We start from the raw sequence: 12320 nt of genomic DNA, 5'->3' as shown, positions 1-12320 counted from the left end.
ACTCCAAGATCGCGCGATTTCAAACTCAGCTTGAGTTTACAACCGGTTTTTCATTTGTTCCTTATAAGTACGTACAACACTGCAACCAGGCAGTTATTTTAAAGTTAAGAAGCGATTGAATCCTTTTTAACTCAAAAGCTGTGCACAGTATTTAATCAGAGACTTTCTTTTCATCACAAGCGACCACGCGTCATCGGATCGAGAAGTTCTCTGCTCCACGGAATCGCCTCACGGAAGCCTCACATGTTCCACAGCGGCGAACCTCCAAAGTCTCGGAACATCTCTTCATAATCTTGCTAGAGGCAGGATATTAAGTAAGACTTGGCATTTTTGGGCATAATTAAAGCTAGTCTTAGGAATTTGCTTTTATTGAAATAGTGTGATTTTAAACCCAGGTTTATTTGTTACACTGTTAAATACACAGCGTGTTGAATTAATTTATTTTGTTCTATGTTCTCTCAATTGTTTTAATAGATAGGCTGTGCATGCTTCTCTTTACTCCTACTAACATATTTAGTTCTCTTATTATACATCTTGACCGCATCAAGATTTCAGTGGATTCAGTATTGTTATAAGCTAGTGAAATTAGCCTACGGCTAATTCTTTGTTCCATTAGCCTCTAGGGCTAATTGTATTGTCTCAAGGGATCACAAGGCCTCCACCACGTGGAGTTAGCTACACAGGCTAATCTAGGCCTACACAAACACGTGGCCACTCACAAACACACCTTTAGCTAGCTCCCCTTTGTCTTAGCTTAGCCACACGAGGTTAATCTAGGCCTACCCGAACACGTGGTCAATTCCTCCCCCACAAACACACGTGGAGTTAGCTACAAGAGCTAACCCTCTTGTAGGCCACACCCAAGGCCTCTCTCTCTCACACACACCTTAGATAGCAATCCATGCTAACTCTTTTGTTCTCTTCAAACCCTACGTGGTGACACACCCTCCTTAGCTAGCCACACAAAGCTAATTCTTTTATCTTAGCTACACAAAGCTAATTCTCTTGTGTGGACCACACCCACACAAGGCCTCTCATACACACACACACACACACACACACACACACACACACACACACACACCTCACTGTTTGTATATATTCCATCTGCTAGTATCCATTTTTATCTTTGTTATAATAAATTCATTTATTATTGAAACTGTGTTTTATTTGTGTTCCAATATCTTTGAAGTCCCCAATCTCCCAAAGAATTCAGAAAGGTGCATATAAAGTTATGTAATACGGTAAGTGATCATAATAATTTGGAATATACCATAATTTGGCTGTTTGGTAATTTATTATTAAGCACCAAAATTAATGGTATGATTCACTTTAAATGATTCACTTTAAATGATTCACTTTAAATGATTCACTTTAAATGATTCACTTTAAACGATTCAAATGAGACTGATTCAATTTAATTATTAACCTTCAGATTTAATGAGACTGATTTAATGAGATCACTTAATAATTACCAAATGCACCTACATTGTCATGTTCCTCAAACCACTTCTGAACACTTTTGCTATGTGGTAGGGTGCATTATCCTGTTGAAAATGCCACTGCCATTCGGGAATAACGTTCCCATGAAGGGGTATACTTGGGCTGCAACAATAGGCGGTACATGTCAAAGGAATATCCACATAAATGCCAGGAAGCTGGGTTTCCCAGCAGAACATTGCCCAGAGCAGCACACTGCCTCTGCCAGTTTGCCTTCTTCCCATAGTGCATCTTGGTGCCACGTAATATGTAAAAGGAAACGTGATTGATCAGACCAGACCACCTTCTTCCATTGCTCCCTGGTCCAGTTCTGATGCTCATGTGCCCATTGTAGCCGCTTTTGGTGTTGGACAGAGGTCAGCATGGGCACTCTGACTGGTCTGCAGCTACGCAGCCCCATACGCAGCAAGCAGCGATGGGCTGCGTGTTCTGACACCTTTGTATCATAGCTTGCATTAACTTTTTCAGCAATTTGTGCTACAGTAGTTCATCTGTGGAATTGGGCCAGACGGGCTAGCCTTTGTCCCCTGTCTCCTTGGGTGCCCATGACCCTGTCACCGCTTTACCAATTTGTCCTTCCTTGGACCACTTTTGGTTGGTACTAACCACTGCACAGCGGGAACACTCTACAAGACCTGCCATTTTGGAGGTGCTCTGACCCCAGCTAACTAGTCATCAAAGTTTGCCAAAGCCACTCAGATCTTTATGCTTGTCCATTTTTCCTGCTTCCAACACATCAACTTCGAGAACTGACCATTCACTTGCTGCCTCATATATCCCACCCCTTTACAAGTGCCATTGTAACAAAATAATCAATGTGCTTCACTTCACCTGCCACTGGTTTTAATTTTATGGCTGATTTAGTATTCATGGGTGCGGAAAAAAATGCAGCTGAACTGAATTAAATGATCAAAAAGTGAATTGTAGGTGACACAGTGCAATCCAGTTTGCGTGGAGTTTCACACATTCTCCCAGTGTCCACATGGTCCCATAAACATACCAGGAGGTGGAATCCATCCATCCATCCATTATCTGTAACCACTCATCTTGTGCAGGGTCGCGGGCAAGCTGGAGCCTATCCCAGCTAACTATAGGTGAGAGGCGGGGTACACCCTGGACAAGTTGCCAGATCATCACAGGGCTGACACAGAGACAAACAACCATTCACGCTCACATTCACACCTACGGTCAATTCAGAGCCACCAATGAACCTAACCTGCATGTCTTTGGACTGTGGGGGAAACCGGAGCACCCGGAGGAAACCCACGCAGACACGGGGAGAACATGCAAACTCCGCACAGAAAGGCCCCCGTCAGCTGCTGGGCTCAAACCCAGAACCTTCTTACTGTGAGGTGACAGTGCTCACCATGACACCAGGACGTGGAATGTTTACTCTAAATTGGCCCTAGGAGTGACCTGAGTGTGAGAATGTGTGTGCATGGTGCCCTGTGAGTCCTACCAAACTTAATTTCCCAACTCTGGTCCTGGAACATCCCAGGTTCTGTGGATATTTGTGCTTTCCTGTTCTAACACACCATTTAAAATGAGGAAGGGCTGTTAATTTGCTGTTTAGTTGAAACAGGGTATTATATTAGGGAAACATGAAAATTTGCAGGACAGGGCAAGACTCCAGGACCAGTAATTGAAACCTGTGCTATAAAAGTAATAATTAAAATCAATGTTCAAGAAGTAGAAGTTAAAAAAAATTAAAATTAAAAACCCATAAAAGGTTCAAAATGCCTGATCTGTTCTTTCTGGAAAATCTGCCAGAGATGTTCCTTGCTGCATTCAAGTCGTGCCTTGAATGTATTTTTGTATGGAAGACCCTTCACATATACACAGTATATGCTGTATATATGGCTTCAACCCTGAACAATTCACCCTGGTGTGATAGCCTGTGAGGATACTCTTAAATGCACTTGGCAAGCTGAAATGGCAGCTTCCTGTAAAAGTTATCAGTGTGCTTTAACCCAGTTTCCTTTTCACACCATACCCTTTAAACCTATCATTTTAATATACTGAAGCTTCTGGAAATCTGGTTTGTGAATTATTCTTATGTAAGCTCTGTGTGTGTTTTTTTTTTTTTTTAAATCCTCCTTTTTCCAAATCTGGCTAGATCAGCTGTACGTTAAAGCAGGAAAGTGGAATAAAAGTACTTACCAAAGGTTTGAAAACAGCCTCAAGTTCACATGCCATGCCTGATGACACTGGCCCAGGAGGCTGAAAACTGAATTGAGAACATTAGATCATTTGATGAGAATTAGATTAGTGAAGAAACTACACAATGAAAGCATATATAAACCAACCATACAAATAATTATATGCCAGTTTTCACTGGATACTTGGTAATGACAATAAAACTAAAGGAATGTGTCATATACTGTACATATCAGTTGTGGTCAGAAGTTTACATACAGTGACATGAATGACATCTTGGATATGAATGTCATGGCCACATTTGGGTTTTCAGTAATTTCTTTGAATTGTTCTTTTTCTGTGGCAGGTTGTACATCATACATCTTTTAATTTAAAAAAAAAAAAAAAAACCACCAGAATTTGGTGCACAAGTTTTAATTTTCTTTGAGTTTTCTGAAATCAACACGGCGTCAAAATTATACACACAGGGTCAAAAATATACAGTGGTGCTTGAAAGTTTGTGAACCCTTGAGAATTTTCTATATTTCTGCATAAATATGACCTAAAACATCATCAGATTTTCACACAAGTCCTAAAAGTAGATAAAGAGAACCCAGTTAAACAAATGAGACAAAAATATTATACTTGGTCATTTATTTATTGAGGAAAATGATCCAATATTACATATCTGTGAGTGGCAAAAGTATGTGAACCTCTAGGATTAGCAGTTAATTTGAAGGTGAAATTAGAGTCAGGTGTTTTCAATCAATGGGATGACAATCAGGTGTGAGTGGGCACCCTGTTTTATCTAAAGAACAGGGATCTATCAAAGTCTGATCTTCACAACACATGTTTGTGGAAGTGTATCATGGCACGAACAAAGGAGATTTCTGAGGACCTCAGAAAAAGCGTTGTTGATGCTCATCAGGCTGGAAAAGGTTACAAAACCATCTCTAAAGAGTTTGGACTCCACCAATCCACAGTCAGACAGATTGTGTACAAATGGAGGGAATTCAAGACCATTGTTACCCTCCCCAGGAGTGGTCGACCAACAAAGATCACTCCAAGAGCAAGGCGTGTAATAGTCAGCGAGGTCACAAAGGACCCCAGGCAGTGGCGGCTGGTAGTCTTTCAAACAGGGGAGGCTGGTCGGTTACGATATTTCCAGATTTTAAAAGAAAAAACATCAATTTTGCCCATACTCTTGCCTCTGATCTGGCTGATTGTTGGCAGGGTCACAAACTGTGAAATAACAGGTTCTTTTGGCCCATTAGCCTACTGTCCAATATACATGATGGTGGTGTTGGGGGGGGTATATTTTAACATTTTATCTTTTAAAATTGTGGCATGTTGTTTAAAAATTGATCATTATTGAAAGCAGCTCTTTGTCAGGAACCTCAGCAGTAGAGCTGGGTGCCACACATTTCATTCAATGACACTTTCCCTATATTTTACTTATTTTGACTGAGAAATGTTTTATTGACAATTTTGATAGCCCTTCACTTTTAATGCAGGTCTGTAGTGTGAAATGTTCTCGGCTGTGTTTTTGTTTAAAAATGTTTTCCAAATTGTAGCCATGTTTAATTCATATCCAGAAAAATATATATTCCAATATAATATACTCAGCATAAACATTTTAAATAGATTCTATATTTTTGGTCCATCCATGACATATTACTAAAGTAGCCTATTTACTGTTGTTCATGTGGGTCACTTGCTGTTAGCCAATTCACTTTCTCGTACCAGGAGAGCTGAAAGGAACGAGTATTATTCCCTACCTTTTTCACCAAGTCAATTTGAGGCGTTGGTCTACCCTGCTCTTTAATTTAAATTTTTTCCTCGAAAGGAAGACTGGCAAATGGCTTCGCCAAAATTAAATCAGCAATGCTTGGCATCCGTGCGCAGCTTTCTTGCTAGCTGACTAGCCCCCTCAAGTTCAAGTTCAGTCACTCAAATAAACGAAATTTCTGGAACTAAGATAGCAAACTTGACAACACTATATTTACACTTTATTTACAATGAAAATATATACAAACTAAAAAAGCTGGTAGAAACCGTATGTAATGAATGAAATCGAAATGTAAGCTGATCTCTTACAATACACCACAGCACTTGCGAATCCGCATGGGACTGAACTGAAATTCACTGCTGCCTGTCTATATTTGAAACGAGCTGTCAATCAAAGAAAATATCCGGCCGCTTTCACCAATCACCAGTCTCCTCGCGGAAACTGCCATGTCCCTCCCATGTGAGGCTTGGAGTCCGTAAGCGGGCATTTTCTCAGTATTTGTCCAATAACCGTCTTGCATTTTGAGATTGAAAAGCGCATCGCTCCCAAATGCCATTGAAGTCCACTGAGGCTGGGAGTCTGTGAGACTCCGTGGGCGGGCGTTTTCGCAGTATTTGTCCAATAATCGTCTTGCATTTTGAGATTGAAAAGCGCATAGCTCCCAAATGCCATTGAAGTGCACTGAGGCTGGGCTGCATCGCGCTGTCACGAGGGGGAGGAATGATTTCGCACTGTAGTGGGTTGAGCACATATATTTCTATGATTCTGGATCTGAAATAGCAATGTTATAAGGTCGGCTATAACATAAGCCTAGCGCAATTCATCCTATACGATGTTCGTCATTTTTAGAGGAGGCTGAGCCTCCCTCGTTGTCTTAGAGCAATCGCCTGTGACCCCAGGGTAACTTCTAAGCAACTGAAGGTCTCACTCACATTGGCTAATGTTAATGTTCATGAGTCCACCATCAGGAGAACACTGAACAACAATGGTGTGCATGGCAGGGTTGCAAGGAGAAAGCCACTGCTCTCCAAAAAGAACACTGTTGCTTGTCTGCAGTTTGCTAAAGATCAAATGGACAAACCAGAAGGCTATTGGAAAAATGTTTTGTGGACAGATGAGACCAAAATAGAACTTTTTGGTTTAAATGAGAAGCGTTTTGTTTGGAGAAAGGAAAACACTGCATTCCAACATAAGAACCTTATCCCATCTGTGAAACATGGTGGTGGTAGTATCATGGTTTGGGCCTGTTTTGCTGCATCTGGGCCAGGACAGCTTGCCATTATTGATGAAACAATGAATTCTGAATTATACCAGCGAATTCTAAAGGAAAATGTCAGGACATCTGTCCGTGAACTGAATCTCAGAAGAAGGTGGGTCATGCAGCAAAACAACGACCCTAAGCACACAAGTCGTTCTACCAAAGAATGGTTAAAGAAGAATAAAGTTAATGTTTTGGAATGGCCAAGTCAAAGTCCTGACCTTAATCCAATCGAAATGTTGCAGAAGGACCTGAAGCGAGCAGTTCATGTGAGGAAACCCACCAACACCCCAGAGTTGAAGCTGTTCTGTACGGAGGAACGGGCTAAAATTCCTCCAAGCTGGTGTGCAGGACTGATCAACAGTTACCGGAAATGTTTAGTTACAGTTATTGCTGCACAAGGGGGTCACACCAGATACAGACAGGGAAGGTTCACATACTTTTGCCACTCACAGATATGGAATATTGGATCATTTTCCTCAATAAATAAATGACCAAGTATAATATTTTTGTCTCATTTGTTTAACTGGGTTCTCTTTATCTACTTTTAGGACTTGTGTAAAAATCTGATGATGTTTTAGGTCATATTTATGGAGAAATATAGAAAATTCTAAAGGGTTCACAAACTTTCAAGCACCACTGTACATACAGCACACCGAATATTTGAGTAAAATGTCTCTTTGCAAGATTCACCTTGACCAAACATTTTTTGTTTACCATGAACAAGCTTCTGGCAGAATTCTGGTTGGATATTTCACGACTCTTCATGGTAGAATTGGTCGAGTTCAATTAATTTTTTTTTTTCTTGGCATGGACTCGACTTATAAGCACGGTCCATATATTTTCAATAGGGTTGAAGTCAGGACTTGTTTTAAGCTTAATGTTAGCCTGCTTTATCCTCCACAACCAGCTCTGATACGTGTTTGGGTTCATTGTCCTGTTGTAACTCCCATGTCGTGTTCAAGTTTCTGATGGTTTATGCTGAAGAATTCTGAGATAGACCTCCTTCATCATTATTCCATCCAGTTTGTGCAATGAACCAGTTCCACTGGCAGCAAAACAGCCCCAGAGCATGATGATCCTACCACCACCAGGTACAGTGTTCCTCTGTACATGATGGTCATTGTGGCCAAACAACTTAATCTTTGTCTCATTGGCCCATACAGCTTTCCTCCAGAAGGCTTTTTCTTTGTCCGTGTGGTCAGCTTCAAACTTGAAGGTGTCAATTTTGGAGCAGGGGGTTATTTCTTGGATAGCAGCCTCTTAGTCCATGGTGATCTGAACTGTAGACAGTGATCCATCAGCTTCCAGTTCATGGCAGGGCTGTGCTATGGTGGTTCCCAGGTTGTTCCTGACCATCCAAACCAATTTCCTTTCAGCTGAGGGTGACAGTTTGCATCATTTTCGTCAATAAATAAATGACCAAGTATAATATTTTTGTCTCATTTGTTTAACTGGGTTCTCTTTATCTACCTTTTAGGACTTGTGTGAAAATCTGATGATGTTTTAGGTCATATTTATGCAGAAATATAGAACATTCTAAAGGGTTCACAAACTTTCAACCACCACTGTTAATTTTGACCCGTGTTGATTACAGAAAACCCAAAGAAAATTAAAAATGGCGCACCAAATTCGTGGGTCATTCTGCCACAGAAAAAGAACAGTTCAAAGAAATTACTGAAAGCCCAAATATTGCCATGACATTCATATCCAAGATGACATTCATGTCACTGTATGTAAACTTTTGACCACAACTCTGTGTGTGTGTGTGTCCATATCTTTTATTTGACCTGGACATCACCATTACATTGGATGAACCAAATGCATTGCTTGAGTGTGTTATTATACATGATAATTTTCAACATTTGTCCATGGGAGGCTTTAAAAAAAAAATAAACAATGGTAACATTAATGACAATAATAATATTAACAATAAGAACATAATAGTAAAAGAAAAGGAGACAGTAAAATACAACCCCGATTCCAAAAAAGTTGGGACAAAGTACAAATTGTAAATAAAAACGGAATGCAATAATTTACAAATCTCAAAACCTGATATTGTATTCACAATAGAACATAGACAACATATCAAATGTCAAAAGTGAGACATTTTGAAATTTCATGCCAAATATTGGCTCATTTGAAATTTCATGACAGCAACACATCTCAAAAAAGTTGGGACAGGGGCAATAAGAGGCTGGAAAAGTTAAAGGTACAAAAAAGGAACAGCTGGAGGACCAAATTGCAACTCATTAGGTCAATTGGCAATAGGTCATTAACATGACTGGGTATAAAAAGAGCATCTTGGAGTGGCAGCGGCTCTCAGAAGTAAAGATGGGAAGAGGATCACCAATCCCCCTAATTCTGCACCGACAAATAGTGGAGCAATATCAGAAAGGAGTTTGACAGTGTAAAATTGCAAAGAGTTTGAACATATCATCATCTACAGTGCATATCATCATCAAAAGATTCAGAGAATCTGGAAGAATCTCTGTGCGTAAGGGTCAAGGCTGGAAAACCATACCGGGTGCCCATGATCTTCGGGCCCTTAGACGGCACTGCATCACATACAGGCATGCTTCTGTATTGGAAATCACAAAATGGGCTCAGGAATATTTCCAGAGAACATTATCTGTGAACACAATTCACCGTGCCATCCGCCATTGCCAGCTAAAACTCTATAGTTCAAAGAAGAAGCCGTATCTAAACATGATCCAGAAGCGCAGACGTCTTCTCTGGGCCAAGGCTCATTTAAAATGGACTGTGGCAAAGTGGAAAACTGTTCTGTGGTCAGATGAATCAAAATGTGAAGTTCTTTATGGAAATCAGGGACGCCGTGTCATTCGGACTAAAGAGGAGAAGGACGACCCAAGTTGTTATCAGCGCTCAGTTCAGAAGCCTGCATCTCTGATGGTATGGGGTTGCATTAGTGCGTATGGCATGGGCAGCTTACACATCTGGAAAGACACCATCAATGCTGAAAGGTATATCCAGGTTCTAGAGCAACATATGCTCCCATCCAGACGACGTCTCTTTCAGGGAACACCTTGCATTTTCCAACATGACAATGCCAAACCACATACTGCATCAATTACAGCATCATGGCTGCGTAGAAGAAGGGTCCGGGTACTGAACTGGCCAGCCTGCAGTCCAGATCTTTCACCCATAGAAAACATTTGGCGCATCATAAAACGGAAGATACGACAAAAAAGACCTAAGACAGTTGAGCAACTAGAATCCTACATTAGACAAGAATGGGTTAACATTCCTATCCCTAAACTTGAGCAAATTGTCTCCTCAGTCCCCAGACGTTTACAGACTGTTGTAAAGAGAAAAGGGGATGTCTCACAGTGGGAAACATGGCCTTGTCCCAACTTTTTTGAGATGTGGTGTCGTCATGAAATTTAAAATCACCTCATTTTTCTCTTTAAATGATACATTTTCTCAGTTTAAACATTTGATATGTCATCTATGTTCTATTCTGAATAAAATATGGAATTTTGAAACTTCCACATCATTGCATTCCGTTTTTATTTACAATTTGTACTTTGTCCCAACTTTTTTGGAATCGAGGTTGTATAAAATATTACAAAGAACAGAAAAAAAAACCCTGTGTATTCAGAATTAAATACACGTGTAAACTATTGAGCAAAGGCAACATTACCAGACAGTAAACCAGTGATGGACTATTCATGTGATCACTGTTGTTTAGATTTTAGCCATTTCTTGAGTCCTCCATTGAAAATATTACCATTGGTCTCTCGTTTTAAATTAATCGGTCGGGAGTTCTAAAGTTTTCCCCCTTAGCGGAGAAAGCAGACTGACCGGAAGAGGTCTTATACATTGGGACGAAACAATCACCACTACTGTGAGCTCGTGTGATTGTCCTCTGAGTGCTCTGACGCCTAGTGGCTAATTCGGAAAACGGTGGTAGACACATGATTGTTTAGACATTTTAAAACCATTTTTAATATGACAAAAATTCTCAAAACTAAAAAGGTTATGTTTTCTTATATCACAATGATGCCATCTCATAGGTTTCTGGTCCATGACTTTTATTGTCTGCTTATAAATTGAACTAAGAGGTTTGAATGTAGTTGAAGAAGCTTGTGACCATGACGTGATGCATTATGACAAGTGCGAAAAAATCACTGAGTGCATGTATAGTTTTGCAGTTTGACATGGGAGGTCCCTTCTAATAAAGCGAAGGCAGTTCAAATTTGGTTTGACATTCTTGCAAATGTACTTAACCTGACTACCAAATTTTAAGTTCTTATCCAAAATGATGCCGGAGATACTTGACTTCATTTGCTACTTCAATTACTTCATTCTTAACCCGTACCTCAAATACATCATTTACAGGCCTGCTGCGTATGGAGAAGACCAGAGAAACTGTTTTCTTAACGTTAAAAAAGTTAAATGAGACAACTCAAGCCATTTAGAAATGATTTGCAATACTTGTGTCAGCTGCTCAAGCCAAGCCAGAATCTCTCTTTTCAACTGAATAAATGTAATCCCTCTTTTGTTTGGTTTTTATTCTTTCAACAATGAGAGCGCGTTTGGGGAAATGTACGTTTAATGGCTGGTTGTTACAATAGACTTCGTTGCATGGAACAAAGAATAGTCTCAGTGATGTACACTTTGATAGTCTTCATGTTAAAAAATAGACGCAGGATCGAGAGAGAGCATTTGTTTGCCTGTAGCTGTTGGCTCAGCCTCAGCCATCAGAAAGTAAAGCAACTGTCAATATAGCATTAAAAACAAACAGCAGCGAAAAGCAAAGTACTTGGATGGCTGAGAAATAATTGGCTGATATCCAGAATCATAAAAGCCGTTTCTGCTGGTACCAGGTTTTCCCAAATCCTGCGTTGATTTAATCTATTCCTTTCACTCTTTTTTTTCTCACTCTTCTGACTATTTCCTGAAGCAGTGTTAGCACTCTTCACACTGTTACATGAGCGTAGGCACCTCAGTCTCCCAGTCACGAACTTATCTCACCCTTGCCTGTCAATATTACAGCAGTTAAACAGCTTACAAGTGCACAAACAACTCTACATATGTTCCGGTTCTTGTTGTTTTTGACCTCTCAGAGTTTACCCATCTATTTTTATGCAAGTAGATTAAAAATAAGACAAAAGACAATTCCACAAAATGCCCTAATGCAGCAAGTCACTGGATTGTGAATACTGGTAGTCAGCATATCAGGTGAAAATTCAATCCAATTTGCTTGAAACTGGTCGCACTGAATTCGGAACTGAATGCTGAACAACATACTTTTTACAGAATGAAAATATGTTTATCCATTCTTGAGATATTACAAATCAAAGACTGAAAAAAAAGGCTTTATTTTTAGAAAACTCATGTAATATTCTGTATTCGGATAACATGGTCCAAAATGGGCCTCATTAACGAATGAGATCAAATGTTTTTTCTTAAAGGAGATACGCAGAACCTCATCTCATCTCATTATCTCTAGCCGCTTTATCCTTCTACAGGGTCGCAGGCAAGCTGGAGCCTATCCCAGCTGACTACGGGCGAAAGGCGGGGTACACCCTGGACAAGTCGCCAGGTCATCACAGGGCTGACACATAGACACAGACAACCATTCACACTCACATTCACACCTACGGTCAATTT

At 40.2% G+C, this 12320-nt stretch overlaps 1 protein-coding gene across 1 annotated transcript in view; it reads right to left on the bottom strand.

Moving 5' to 3' along the window:
- Positions 1–12320, bottom strand: part of cfap74 (cilia and flagella associated protein 74) — a 153080-nt gene that overhangs the window by 101226 nt on the left and 39534 nt on the right. Inside the window, exon 14 of the mRNA XM_060931648.1 lies at positions 3661–3727. Within this exon, the coding sequence (XP_060787631.1) occupies positions 3661–3727 (67 nt within the window). The remainder of the gene's footprint in view (positions 1–3660; positions 3728–12320) is intronic.

Source organism: Neoarius graeffei, chromosome 10, assembly GCF_027579695.1.
Source record: "Neoarius graeffei isolate fNeoGra1 chromosome 10, fNeoGra1.pri, whole genome shotgun sequence".
In the NCBI taxonomy this organism is placed as follows: Eukaryota; Metazoa; Chordata; class Actinopteri; order Siluriformes; family Ariidae; genus Neoarius; species Neoarius graeffei.
Note: the sequence above shows the minus strand (reverse complement) of the source record. Positions and strands in the feature narration are given on the sequence as shown.